The following is a 15,354-nucleotide window of genomic DNA, read 5'->3' as shown; positions in this document are numbered from 1 at the left end:
TGCAGATGCAACCCGGAAAAACTGTCTGTGTGAATTTTTGCCGACTTTGTCTATCGGTTGCGATTAACTGAGAAAACGGTTGAATCGGTCGACCTCTAGCGTAAACGTTCATACGCAAAGTGCAGCAGCTTTATTCTGATCAATTTGAATTATAGACACAACATAGAAGATACGTAAGCTCAAGCTAGAACTCACTGTGATCGAGATCCCAAGCCCCTCGTGGTCCTCTTTAGAGAGAAGTACTTTGCGGATTGGACCAACTCCTTGAGTCTTCTTCAGAGAGTCGGGATCCTGATGAAAGATATCACGGTTATAAATCACCGCAAACGATGAAAAAAAAGGGGTCCTAAAGGTTGCCAAGAATGAAAAATTTCCACCCTTTCATTCAGTGTTAATGCCTTGTTTTCTCCTTTAAGGAAAACATTGATAGCAAAATAAATACTAAACACAAAATAGCTACTTTTTGAAATTTTCAGACACCCAGAATAAAGCAGAGGCTTTCAAAAAGGGCTTTGTGAATCTCTTTATAAAACTTTTATTGTCATTTTTAACCTAATCAGTGTTCTGGTGCTAAAACAACACAGAGCTACATTCCCAACATAAAGCTACATAACAGAACACAGAGCTCAGGACTAAAGTAAGTGTCCAGTAACACATAGGTGAAGTTCTCCGCTAGATGAACACCAAGGAATTTGGTGCTCTTAACGATCCCCACAGAGGAAGATCCGAAAAGAAAAAAAGAAGTTAGTTCTTACATGTCCTGCTGGTGATGGCAAGGGCTTCTTCGGGTCGTTGCGCCCTCTGCAGGCCCGGATGACTGTTTTGTGGCGATGCAAATGAATCTCTGCTTCCAACTGGTTCCACAGTTTATCGTGAGCTGGGCCCTTCATGTCTCGACCTAATAACTGAATCTGCTGGACCCTGGAAGGCAGAAGAGACAACTCAACATGCGTTTCTCCACACATTGTATCACACTGATTACTCAAAAACTTTCCTCAACTCAAATTAATTCAAATCTTGGACTATCCATTATGTTAAACAATTCAAGATGTAAATAGTGCAATATTATTGTCTTTAGACAAACACGTAGATTAATTTTTTGCTAATCTGGCAACCGAGCATCACTGTAACGTTGATGCTGCGTTTCGCTTTCTCGTACCTCCCAGCGAGCTCCTTGTCCAGGTATTTGGCCGCCAGCCGTGCGCCGTACACCTCAGCCTGCAGTACTGCGATGTGCCTGCGGAGGGCCTCGTTCTCTTTCTTTAGCATCCTCACCTCGGCTTCCAGCTTCACCTCCTTCACCTTCTCCCTCTTACTCGCCTCCAGTTCCTTTTCCTGATCACCGCATACACGGGAAGATAAGTTACACATGCTCTACTATTTGTGTGTATACGGTCTAAAGTGTAAAATACACAACACGTATACACACACACACACACACACACACACACACACAAGCACAGACTCTTACACACATCGACTACAACTAATCTAAGCAAACTGTGACACGACAGACACACAATAACAACACTACAGTCTACAGAAATGGCTTTCATAACAACATGTCCATTACAAATTATAACCTAATAAGCAGGAGGGCAGCACCTTTCTGAAACATTTAAGACGGAAATGGGCAATTTCTCCAGTCTTTCTTTCTTTCTTTACACTTTCTTTCTTTCTTTACCCTGCTTTCTTTTTTTCTCTCTTTCATTCTTTACACTTTCTTTCTTTCTTTCCCCTTTCTTTCCCCTTTTTCTTTCTTTCTTTCTTTCTTTCTTTCTTTCTTTCTTTCTTTTTTTCTTTCCCCTGCTTGCTTGCTTGCTTTCTTTCTTTCTTTTTTTCTTTCTTTCATTCTTTACACTTTCTTTCTTTTACCCTGCTTTCTTTTTTTCTTTCTTTCATTCTTTACACTTTCTTTCTTCCCCCCTTTTTTTTTTCCCCTTTCTTTCTTTCTTTCTTTCTTTCTTTCTCTTTCCCTCTCTTTCTTTCTCTCTCCTGCTTTCTTTCTTTCTTTCTTTCCCTCTCTTTCTTTCTCTCTCCTGCTTTCTTTCTTTCTCTTTCTTTCTTTCTTTCTTTCCCTCTCTTTCTTTCTTTCTCTTTCCCCTGCTTTCTTTCTTTCTTTCTTTCTTTCTTTTTTTTCTTTTTCTTTCTCTTTCTTTCCCCGCTTTCTTTCTCTTTCTTTCTTTCTTTCTTTCTTTCTTTCTTTCTTTCTTTCTTTCTTTCTTTCTTTCTTTCTTTCTTTCTTTCTTTCTTTCTCTCTCTCTTTCTTTCTCTCTCTCTTTCTTTCTCTCTCTCTTTCTTTCCCCTGCTTGCTTGCTTGCTTTCTTGCTTTCTTTCTTTCTTTCTTGAAATTGCCCATATCCGTCTTTACGCTGCTCAGAATGTGATAATAAAATACTGCAAATTCAGAAACAGGCAGAACTAAAAGGATCAGCCGCGACAGATAATACATGATGGAGAGCACGACTGTTCACCATCATGTACAGAACATCGGTTAGACACGTCCACAAGGACAGACAGGACACAAAGCGAAAGAGAGAGACACAGGCAAAGAAAAAAAAACAAAACAAAAAAAAAAATATTCATAACAGAGCACTTACCATCTCCTCGACGGAGGCAACAGGCTTAGGGCCAAGGAGAGAAACACAGAAGGTCAAAGGTTAGAAAGGCAGTGATTTCAGGATCAGGGAGGTAAAAGCAGACCTGTAGTAATGGCTCAGGGTTTCTCCATATGCTCAGCTCAGTGAGACAGAACAGAGACAGAAGAGCAGTTAAGATCAGACCTCAGAGAGGATTAGCAGCAAACACATACAGGTGAAATGACTAACCCGTGACCGATCCAAGTTTCAGAGTATTAGTGGAAATCGCAGGACTGAACGCTACAAATCAAAATGATGACAAGTTTGCATGCCCTGTGAACAAAACTGCTATTTGTGTCTCTGTACATTATTATTCTATTTACATCTGCATTACGAATCTCATGCTACCCCATCCATCCTCCACCGCATCCAGATGTTGGGATTATAATCAGATCTCGAGCTCTTTAGTATCAGTAGATCACATTTCACAAGCTTTTACATTACCATAGGCTTGATTTAATGTTCACATAGCTTCATTACGTCGTGTTTCGGGAACACGATGCTAAATTTGTCTTTTTAGACGATTTTTTGTGCGTTTTTTGGAAGTATGTATTCTAAAAGAAATCTTTTTGTATCTTGTAGATACACTGTATAATAGAGATTCCCGATTTCCGTTAACCTACAGAAGGTGCACCTTGGGTATTGCATCCTATTAAATAGAGTATGAACGGGTTGTTACAGGTCGCAAGAAAGACTGTTTATAGCCACTATAATCAAAGTGCTAAAACTTTTTCGCACATGTATTTTTGTACAGGTTGACCGTTTTTGCTGGAACTATTGGCTACAGGTAAAAATCCATACGTATAGTTTTCACCGGTAGCGTCTGAGAAGGTCCAACATGATTACGAGAGCGGCCTCTAGGGGCGAATTACTGACACTACAAGCTGTTCGTGATTACACAGGAGAGTGCGTGCTGCACGGAGAGTGCTTATTATCGTTATTATTTATAACTATTCGTTACATAATCATGTTTAATAATTAATAATGAACATTTTTAATTAAATATTTTTTTGTTATAAAGTTCAGTACCATTTGACATCCAGTTTTGGGTTGTTTTTTTATTTAAAAAACTATTTCATTGATTAATCAGTTATCGGAAAAAATATCCATCGGTAAAAATCGGTCGACCTTTATTTATTTGTGGCTGTAAAATAAGACCCCGTTTCCGTTCAATTACAGGGAATGCAAACTTTTGTTCAGAGTTTGTTTAGTGTCTTGAGTTTGCCCACTTGACCCATTATATCACTAAAGTGCTGCTTCAGAGAGCTAACAAAGGCTAATCTTCCCACCTGATTACTACACTATTACTTACTCATACGTGAAAAATGTAAAACAGCTTTTTATTTAACAATAATTTTCTTATACTGTTGCGCTTTTGATATAGTCACAGGATTTGATATCTGCTTTAAAGTTTACTGGTGTTCTCTGAAAGGCGTCTCGAAGGCACCTCGAATTCTTACGTACATCCTGGAAAAGGTCTAAATCAGGTCCTACTGACAAGCAAATAAAGATGTGAAAAATGTATGAAGGTGCACACCATCCTGTCTTTAATGGAGCTGGAGTCGACTGTCTGTCCTGCTTTGGCATGGAGCTGCAGCTGCAGAGTGTGAAGGTGGAGCAGCTGCTCATGAACCTCCTTCTCCACCACCGTCTTCTCTGCCTGCACGTCAGTCAGCTCCGACTTTAGATCCACCAGTTGGGCCTGACGCAAGCACATGGTATAACAGAGAGAGAGATTTGATTTATAAAAAAAAAAAAAATAAATAAAATAAAAAAAAGACTGATAAAAAGGTTAAATTTAAGTCAACGCAGAAAAAAATTAAAATAAACAGATTAAAAAAATAGATTAAAAAGTTATTTGCATTTTTATTGCACCAGATTTTCTCAAACATCACCAAGTTTAATGTCTTTTTGTAAAAGTGAAAGTCCACTAGAATCCTGGACTTCATCATTGCTGCTGTCACCAATTTTGCATCAATGCTGCCTCTTTGTTGAATTTTATTTCTCCGGCTGATGTAAATGCTCATCTTTGCCTGACCCACGACAAAGTTTAAGAGCTGACATTCCGCTTGCATTTGCATTTGCAGTGTATTTTACCCACAGGATAAAAGTTTGAACCGAGAAGGATCTGTCAAAAGCGCTAAAAACAGTCTGCAAAAGGGTAAAAAGTGGTTTTAAATCTGAGACACTGAGTAAAAGCGTGAAATATTGTCTCTCTCTGGAGACAGAAGGGACACTCGTGACCAGTCTCTGGACACAGAACTGAGACAAAAGCATTTACAGCAATGATTCTGTGCAGGATTCTCCATTGTATATCTCTAGTTTTTGCAATTCTGAAGTTTTTTAGCCAACCGGGCAGCGTCAGGCCGTCTGTAGTGCCAGAAGGCTTTACACATTCAACATTAAATTGTCTACAATCAATAGAATGACATGGTATCTGCGAGAAATAAAGTGAATTGCGAGAAAGAAAAAAAAATTTATGTCAGGTGGCTTCATAATCATTTCAAACAAAGGGGGGGGGAAAAAAAAAAAAAAAAAAAAGTGTTTCCTTTTTTTTTTTCTCCAATCTAAAATTAATTTTGATTTCTGACAAAATGTATTTACACAGAAATTTAAGTGTTGCGATTTCAGCAATATAAATGTAAATTTTTCTTAAAAATAGAAACAAAATACTTGTTAATTTTAAGAGACCCGTCTTATTTTCTCTTGTATATTTATTATTGATCTGTAATAAAGAAAAAGCACTTCTTATCTGATTATTAGTTGGAATAATCGGCAGAATACTCGTTTACTAAAATAATCAACAGCTCTACAATGGACATTGCCCCAAAGCAGCTTTACAGAGATAAATAGGGTATAAAATATGAATTTATATGTTGGTGGTTAAAATTTACATTTACAGCCTTTGGCAGATGCCTGTATCCAGAGCCACTATAACAAAAGTCATTTGTACAGCCATGCACTCAAGTGTGGATTTTATACAATAATTTAAGTGTAAAACAAACCAAGCTGACAGGATTTTACAGCATTTTAGATATAAATACACTATTTTCCAACATTGCTAGTTATTGCTATGTGATCAAGATTTTTAAGTAGCCTTCATTCATAAAAAAAGGAAATTCGGTCAAACTGGAAGTCCAGACCTTGAAAATGATACGAATCCAAACAGCCGTTTTTTTTCCCATTCAACATCCATCCACCTCTTCAGCCCATTTCTACTTATAATATCGCAGTAATCTTTCATCCAGTGTTTGCGATTTGAGAGTAAGAATAACAGTTGCTTAGTCGCACTTCCTTGGCTTTAATGCTTTCCAGTGTTTTAATGCTGGAGTATTAGCCCTAATCCTTGTTCTGGGACTTCTTCCAACACTTAATGAGCAGTGTGAAGACACAACAGTTTGGATGAGAAGATGTCTGGGGCAGTTGCCAATTATAACTCTTCACGCTTACGATTTAACACGACGTCGTCCTGCCGAGTCGGAGAAGTTGTGCTATTTTTAAGAAAGCCTTTAAAGAAATGTGGAAAGTGAGAATGAATCAGTGAGAGTGATGTAATACACCACTGAAATACGCTCGTCAGGGTGGAAAGATGCAAAAGAGCTGAACAATAAAAAAGAAATGAGTGGTGTAAAGTATGAGGAAATGTACTTTGTTACTGTAGTTATTTGTTACGTTTTATAACACTGGGGTTATATACATGGCAGACCATCACCAAATCCATCATATTTAAATTGCTATATAAAACATTTTGACTTACTTTGACTTACTTTGACTTACTTTACAAACTTTGACTTACTTTGACTTACTTTACTTACTTTGACTTACTTTACTTACTTTGACTTACTTTACTTACTTTGACTTACTTTACAAACTTTGACTTACTTTGACTTACTTTGACTTACTTTACAAACTTTGACTTACTTTGACTTACTTTACAAACTTTGACTTACTTTACAAACTTTGACTTACTTTACAAACTTTGACTTACTTTACAAACTTTGACTTACTTTACAAACTTTGACTTACTTTACAAACTTTGACTTACTTTACAAACTTTGACTTTACATGGGTAGTTACTCTGAAACTAGGTGGGGTTTCCCCATTTTTAAGGTTATACTGTGTATAACAGCATACTGTGAATAATTTTCCGTGGTTAAAATTGCATCATTATAGGAGTCGGCATTGCATTCATATCTTGTGACTTGCCGAATTTCTCTTTATAACGGATACTGTTAACTGAAGTTCCCTTTTTGAAAGATTGCTTTACTACTTTGTCCCTTTTTCAATTCTGGCATGCTGAACAGGTTGATTTCTGGTTAACGCGTGTCGAGGTGTTCAATTTGTTTTGTATTTTAGGAAATGGGCAGGTGTGTGTGCCTTTCCAAATCATGTCCAAATCATCTGAATTTATCACAGGCGGACTCCGATCAAGTTGTAGAAACTCAATCACAGGGACGATCAGTGGAATCGTATGTGTGTGAGTTTTTTTTTTATTTATAATAAATTTACAAAGATTTCAAACAAACTTTTCACATTGTCCTTATGGGGTATTGTTTGAAGAATTTCATCCATTTTGGAATAAGTCTGTAACGCAAAATGTGGGGGAAAATTCTTTAAATTAAAACAAACAAACAAATAAATAAATAAATAAATAAATAAGTCAAATGATGTGAATAATTTTCTGATGCACTGTATATTTTAAGAAACAGACATTCATCTGAAAAAATCACAAAGACATGCAAACAATGATAGCTTCAGTAGCTGACAGGAGTCTTCCTCTCTTTCTCATGCTAATCTCAGAGAGCCGCTAGAGTCAGTATGCTCGGGTATGCAGAAGGGGGCAGACAGCTTTATAAGGAGGGAAGCCTGGTTCTTCTGGCAGCCGTGTGTCTGCTGAGGGGTAGTTACTGAGTGTGTTATTTAGGAAGTTACGGAGCAACACTGGAGCTTTGAGGATGGATTTGGACTGTAATTAATGCTACAATAACTCAAGACCACAAGTTATATTTAAGCACCTATTACACCCTCACCTATTACACCACACCTCAACAACTATGAACTGCAGTAAATGGACATTCAGTGCCACCAAGATGAGGACTGGTTCCCTCGAGTCTGGTTCCTTTCAAGTTTCTTCTTCATGCCATCTCAAAGTTTTTTCTTGCCACAGTCGCCAGTGGATCGCTCATTAGAGACAAACTTACAATTATAAAGAACGATCTTGTACATTCTTTATTATCTATACAGTTTGATCTGAAGATGCAATGGTCAGAAAGAGAAGTTAGTGACCAAACGTTCACAACTTCTTGTTCAAAACGATTAGACCTAAAAGCAAGAGGACTTGACGCAACCCATAATTATCTCCATGCCACTATTCCCTGGTCTCTGTCTAAACATCACCAGTCGCATTTCAGGGGGAAAAAAAAGTGCTGGTTTTCAAAATGTAATTTCAAGTCTTCTTTCTTCTCAGGTCACATGGGAATCTGTAGGACCAGGGGTCATGAACCAAAGTCAGGCACTTTTCATTGTTTCATTTCTAGGACTTTTCACAGATCCTCGGGTTTAATTCTAGGACTGACAATCAAGGCTGAAGGCCACCCAGGGTTCAAGAACCAAGGCAGAGGATCAGCTTTAAAAACCTGTATTTGAGGACCAAAGTTTGAGATCTAACGCAAAGGATCAAGAACCAATGATTAAGAACCAAAGTCAAGGCCAGAATTCATGAATCAAAGCCAGAGAACCAAAAGGGTTTAAGAATCAAAACCAGCAGCTATCGATTATTTTACTAATCGAATATTCTACCAATTAATCAGATAAGATCCCTTTTTCTTTATAAAAGAGCAAAACTAAATATACAAGAGAAAATAAGACGGGTCTCTTCAAATCAAAAAGCAATTTGTTTCCTTTTTTTAAAGAAAATTTGAAATTTTTATTGCTGGAGTTGAAACATAATATCTGCGAAAACTGTATCAAAGCGCAAATACAATTATATAAATTGAAATATAAAAATAAATTTCCCTCAGACCCTAAAAAGACTCGGACTGGAGGTCGACTGTTATTGGATTTTCTCTGGCCGATGCCAATATTTAGAAATCAAGGCAGGCGATGGCTGATAGATGACGCCGATTGTTTTGGCTGATATGTTTTCCCGGTTTTCTTTTTTCCCCCTTAATCTCAAAAAAATTTTGAAATAAGATGTGATACAGAAAATCACAGAAATCGTCCGGACAAACAAATCGGTCGACCACTACCTTAAGACTAGCAATCAACAGCCAAAGCCAAAGACCAGGGTTCAAGAACCAAAGCCAAGGGCCAAAGTTTTGAGATCCAAACCCAAGAACCCAAGTATGAGAACCAGGAACCAAAGTTTAGGATTAGCAAACAAAAGCCAAGATCAAGAACCAGGGTTCCAGAACCAAAGGCCAAAGTTCAAGAACCAAAACCAAAGAACCAGGGTTTCAGAACCAAAAGATAAGAACCAGGGTTTAAAAACCAAATTAAGGAACGGGGTTTAAGAACCATATTAAGGACCAGAACTTCAGACCCAAAGCCAAAGAACCAGGGTTTTAGAACCAAAGTTAAGGACCAGAACTTCAGACCCAAAGCCAAAGAACCAGGGTTTTAGAACCAAAGTTAAGGACCAGAACTTCAGACCCAAAGCCAAAGAACCAGGGTTTTAAAACCAAAGTAAAGGACCAGAACTTCAGAACCAAAGCCAAGGAACAGGACTTCAGACCCAAAGCCAAAGAACCAGGGTTTTAGAACCAAAGTTAAGGACCAGAACTTCAGACCCAAAGCCAAAGAACCAGGGTTTTAAAACCAAAGTAAAGGACCAGAACTTCAGAACCAAAGCCAAGGAACAGGACTTCAGACCCAAAGCCAAAGAACCAGGGTTTTAGAACCAAAGTTAAGGACCAGAACTTCAGACCCAAAGCCAAAGAACCAGGGTTTTAGAACCAAAGTAAAGGACCAGAACTTCAGAACCAAAGCCAAAGAACCAGGGTTTTAGAACCAAAGTTAAGGACCAGAACTTCAGACCCAAAGGCAAAAAACAAGGGTTTTAGAACCAAAGTTAAGGACCAGAACTTCAGACCCAAAGCCAAAGACCCAGGGTTTTAGAACCAAAGTTAAGGACCAGAACTTCAGACCCAAAGCCAAAGAACCAGGGTTTTAGAACCAAAGTTAAGGACCAGAACTTCAGACCCAAAGCCAAAGAGCCAGGGTTTTAGAACCAAAGTTAAGGACCAGAACTTCAGACCCAAAGCCAAAGAACCAGGGTTTTAGAACCAAATTTAAGGATTGTCATAACCGAAGACAGGGTTGGTTTTATGTTTTAATTTCCACATTGTATATTTAAATGTTTATGGTCCCCTGGTGGTCTAGTGGTTAAGATGCAGCGCTCCCACCGCTGCGACCCGGGTTCGATTCCCGGTCAGGGAACCATCCCCAGCCACTCTTAGTGCCGGTCCCAAGCCGGGATAAATTGGGGAGGGTTGCGTTAGGAAGGGCATCCAGTGTAAAACATGTGCCAAATCAAACGTGCGGAGGGTCCGCTGTGGCGACCCCTAACGGGAGAAGCCGAAAAGAAAGGTTTTTTTTTTTTATATTTAAATGTTTATTAAACCGTCACTAGACCCTACTGCGCAGAATCAAACAATTCGGTTTCCTCGAAAACAACGACACAAACTGAAGCCTCGGACAAAAGTCAGTAAATAGAAACGATTCGTCATGAATGAGTAAAAAAAAGAAGAGTGTGTTTACAGAGTCAACAGCAACTTCACTTCCTTCCACACACCTACTCACACACCTACACACACACACACACACAGGATCAGAGTGCACAAATGATGATGACGCAGGTGACAAACACCCAGGTATTCGAATCATAATGGGAGCTTTACGGGTTTAACTGGATTGTGCAATCAGGATGGTGTAAAGTGAAGGTTTCTTACTGATATAAACACACAAACACACACTCTATATACATTTTATATATATATATATATGTGTGTGTGTGTGTGTGTGTGTGTGTGTGTGTGTGTGTGTGTAGAGAGTTCATTATAAACCCAGTATCAGTGGTAGAATGGGATCCAGGACACCCCCGTAAGCATTAGGGACCCCCAATGACAAGTGAAAAATGGACTTGAAGGGTCCCGAGGATTATTTTAGTAAATTATTTTATTATTATATATTAGGTCCCCTGGTGGTCTAGTGGTTAAGATGCAGCGCTCCCACCGCTGCGACCCGGGTTCGATTCCCGGTCAGGGAACCATCCCCAGCCACTCTTAGTGCCGGTCCCAAGCCCGGATAAATTGGGGAGGGTTGCGTTAGGAAGGGCATCCAGCGTAAAACATGTGCCAAATCAAACGTGCGGAGGATCCGCTGTGGCGACCCCTAACGGGAGAAGCCGAAAAGAACGTTTATTTTATTATTATATATTATTTTAGTAAAAAATATATATTAGACATAAACTTTGGACCCCCATAAGACTCAACTCGATCACTTGGATTGTGTTGGACATTATGATGGACATGTGAGGGACATGGAAGTGTCTTTCTGAGCTTGTGTCCTCACCTCTAGTTTATGGTTGAGCTGAAAGACAGTCTGAGCTTTATGACAAAGCTGAGCAAAGCACGAGCTCAGGCTCGTCATCTTCTGCCGGCCTTCGTACGTGATGTCGGCCTGGTCCGGATCGATCTCTCCGAGCAGCAGATCCACATCCACGAACGCCTTATCGAACTCCTTCTCCAGCACCTCCAGCCAGCGGAACACCGACATTCCTCCGGCCGGGGTGGAGAGCCGGGAACCCGGCGAGGCCGCGGGGGAAGCGCCGGTGGTTGCGGACGCGGACATTGGGCAAACAAGACGGCGAGGATCCCTTCTCTTCCAGGAAAAACCGTCTTCTCTCTCTCTCTTCCGATCACTTATATCTCAGCTCCTGAGCAGGATCTCACAACGATCTGCTCGGATAATGCGGATAACTCGTTTGATCTATTCTCTAATAGATTTATATTTAGATATATCCGTATTTTTGCGTTTCCGTGTTCACATCAGCATGTACAGATCCCAAATCGAAGCCGAGTCGTCAACGGGGATCGATTACGCATGTCTGCCACACGCTTCAGGGCTCCTGGGCAGGAAAAATAACGGAATACATATCTTATCGATCGAAACTAAATCGAGCCCGGAAACTGTGATTTTTAATTTAATTTTTTATTTTTATTCTTTAATTTGTGAACTATCGTTTTTTTTCCCCCTTTCCCCTTATTTATGTTTATTAAAATTTGTAATGCAAATATTTATTTATTTATTTATTTATTTATTTATTTATTTATTTATTTATTTATTTATTTATTTATTTAGTGTAATCTATTATAGATTTGTTTGTAATATCATATTATATTATAAACTCACCATAAATCTAGCACACCTTGGCAGATTCTATTCTATTCTATTCTATTCTATTCTATTCTATTCTATTCTATTCTATTCGTTAAGTGGCTTGACTTGTCTAATATATTATAATATAATACAATATAGTAAAAATTCATATTTTAATTTGACGTTAATTAAATCTCACTGGTTTAATGACCATCTGAGTTTGGTTTTATTTGGGTTTGGTTTTAATTTACACTTGAATCTATCATTTGCCTCACTTTTACATACCCTGTATTTATTTATTTGTTTATTTGTTTGTTTGTTTGGGTTTATAGCAGCAGAAAATCATGACAGATTTCTTGTACATAAAACCTATGATAATTAAAACAAGGTAAGATCATTATATTATATTATATTATATTATATTATATTATATTATATTATATTATATTATATTATATTATATAAATTCTATTAGTATAATATAATATAATGAATATTCTAATATGAATATAATTAAATGGATTAATGACAATCTGATGCCTGTATTCCACCACATATTACACATATTATGTGTTTATATTTTATTGCTATATTCTTCTCCTTCCTACCTGTACAGAAATATTAGTTTGGGCAAATAAATTAGTTTGAATTATTTTATTAGATTAAAATATGTAAATTCTATTTTTATTCTATTCTATTTTTTTTTATATCACAAAGACAGACAATCATTCTATTCTGTTCTGTTTTGTTCAAATTTATTCAAATTTATTCAAATTTATTCTATTATGAGCAGAAGAGCATTGCAAAATGCATGGCACATCAAAATGTGGATAAGCTACAACACCAGAATACAACATCAGGTTCCACTTCTGTCAGCCGTAAACAGGAATCTGAAACAATCATGGGCACAAACTCACCCAAACAAGACAATGTAAAGAGTCTAAAAGCCAGATGTTTAAATTTCACGTGTGAAATGTTACATTTTTATGTATTATAATGGGACTTAATGGGACCTGCTGTCCCCATGTCTTCTTTACCAAAGCAATCAGTTTGCGTCAGATTTCTTTAATATTATGGAGCTGTGCTAATTCTGCCATCCTGTTTTGCTTGTCACATTGTGCTGACAGGATGGACCAAAGGCGGAATCCAGTCTGTTTTTCTTTCCTCGTCCTTTGCTAATGCTGACTTTGCAGTTCTTCGTCTAAAACTTACGTTCACTGAACACAACAATGTCTCTTACGGAGTTCTTCTGTGAATAGATCGGTCTGTTTTTCCCATTAAACCATAAATTCTCCTTCTTGGTTGTTGCTCAAAATGTGGACAGGATTGCAGGTGGTCTTTTGTAGCGTAGTCAAGGTTTCATGGAAATACAATTAAATGTGCTGTGCAGTTTCAGTCTGTATTCCGCTCGAGATCTAATACAGAGCTTAGCGGTGAAAATCTCTCTGGAGCAGTGAACATCTGATTCCTGTATTTCACATATTATATTTTAATATTGACTATATTTTAAATTGAACAGGATGTTGTAATATTGGATGCAGACATTGTGTGTTCAAAACAGTTACCAAAACCATTGCAAGTCAGCAAAGAATGCTCCATGCCCCGAATTTTAGCAGTTTACAACAATTCTGGTGTAAACCAGGCTTCTTATGAAAGTATTACATGAAATACTCTATGTGAATGCAGGCTTTACTTCCATTATGTGCTTCAAATCAAAGTAATGATCTCAGTAACAGTCCATGTGAGGTCCAGTCTATGCTTTCTAATAACTCCAAACCTCAAAACTACAGCACATCACACAATCTCAATCCTCTCTCTCTTTTGACCTGAGCACCAGCCCATATTCTCTAATATATAACAATTTAAAAATATATAACACTAAGCAATGAGCAATATAAAGACAAAAGTATCGGGACACCTGATTTTTCCAGCCTTTATGTGGTTCTTTCCCAAACTGTTCCCACAAAATTAGAGGCACATAATTGTAAAGGACGTCTTCGGATGTGGTAGAATTACATTTCCCTTCACTTGAACCAGGAGACCCAAATCTGTTCCAGCATGATACTTCTCCTGTGCACAAAGCCGGCTCCATAAAGATATGATTCACATGGGTTGGAATGGAAGATCTCCTGCTATAGCCAAACCTATTAATCACCTTTGGGATGAACGTGAACGCCGACTGCACCCCAGGCCTCCTCACCTGAATAAACACAAATCTCCACAAAAATCTAGTGGAACATCTACCCAGTAAAGTGGAGGTTATTAGAAAAATTTAATGGGGATTAATTGTGGCTTGGGATGTGCAAAAGGTACATAAAAGTTTAATGGTCAGATGTCTGCACACTTTTATCTATTGATGCATCTATTTTTGTTTTATATATACAGTACATATATTTCTATGTGATTAGCATTTAATACACTGTGAATATTTGAAGTGGGATTTTGTTTTTATAGGAATGATTGAAGAGTTACAGTCTGAATTTCAAATGCACAAAATGCACTGGATAATTATTAACTACATTTAAATCTGTAGGTGGATGTTTGTCATTTTCAAACTGTAGTACAAAATTAAATCTATTCATTCATTTAAATTAAATTAAATCATTTGGTTTTTTTTTTCTTTTGTATTCATATGCTGTAATGTATATTTCTTTTGTTGCTGTAACATGGAGATTTCCCCATTGTGTGACGAATAAATGTATTTTATCTTATTTTATGGCTTGTATGGTTTTTGTAAAGGGGACATATCACACAGTTTTGGCCAATCCCATGTTAATATTGAGTACCTATAGAGGAAGAGCCTTTAGTCTGATCAGATTTATAAAAGAAACAGCCGAGATCCTGTAGGTGTGCCGTGGGCGGAGCTAAAGAGTGCTAAAGAGCACGTGCAGCAATCTTCTGTGACATTGCTATAAATATAACAGTTACATCCAGAGTCAAAAATTGAGAACATGAACAAGAACAACCACAACAAGTCTTGTCTATATGTTCAGTAAGTACCGAACAAGGTTCTCTTTTTCCTTACATCCAAAAAGACATATCTTTGAAGACATATTTCTCCAGTGAGCTCAGTGCAGCGTTGTGACGACTTCCATAACCGAGTGAAGCATGGTGACGGGTGCGGCTCTTCCCGAAGAAGTGTTTATACAAGTAAATCTGCCCTCTATGATGTAATAAAGAGCCATACTCAATAAAACTTACATATATTTATACAAACATGGAAGGAGTGAATTTGGCATCCAAATTTTAATATATTGTTTTTTACTTTAGCAATGTTTAGCTTGAGAATCCAACTCTTTAACATTGTAAATATCTCAGATTTCATGAAATAGCATTA

The 15,354-nt window shown here is 37.7% G+C and overlaps 1 protein-coding gene across 3 annotated transcripts in view; it reads right to left on the bottom strand.

Annotated features, from left to right (window-relative positions):
- The window catches only part of gopc (golgi-associated PDZ and coiled-coil motif containing), a 40,806-nt gene extending 28,999 nt beyond the window's left edge, over positions 1 to 11,807 (bottom strand). Inside the window, exons 1-6 of one of the 3 annotated variants that reach the window (XM_083562530.1) lie at positions 11,211 to 11,807; positions 4,177 to 4,341; positions 2,601 to 2,624; positions 1,160 to 1,335; positions 756 to 921; positions 200 to 291 (exon numbers count right to left, since the gene is read on the bottom strand). In XM_083562530.1, the coding sequence (XP_083418656.1) occupies positions 200 to 291; positions 756 to 921; positions 1,160 to 1,335; positions 2,601 to 2,624; positions 4,177 to 4,341; positions 11,211 to 11,489 (902 nt within the window). In that variant the 5' untranslated portion in view covers positions 11,490 to 11,807. Of the gene's footprint in view, positions 1 to 195; positions 292 to 755; positions 922 to 1,159; positions 1,336 to 2,600; positions 2,625 to 4,176; positions 4,342 to 11,210 lie in introns of all 3 variants that reach the window. The other 2 variants (XM_083562528.1, XM_083562529.1) reach the window with 2 other exon arrangements.
- Between the last annotated feature and the right edge of the window lie 3,547 nt (positions 11,808 to 15,354).

Source organism: Silurus aristotelis (genome assembly GCF_946808225.1).
Source record: "Silurus aristotelis genome assembly, chromosome: 15".
Lineage (NCBI taxonomy): Eukaryota > Metazoa > Chordata > Actinopteri > Siluriformes > Siluridae > Silurus > Silurus aristotelis.
The sequence above is the reverse complement of the archived record's forward strand: the minus strand, read 5'-3'. Positions and strand labels throughout refer to the sequence as shown.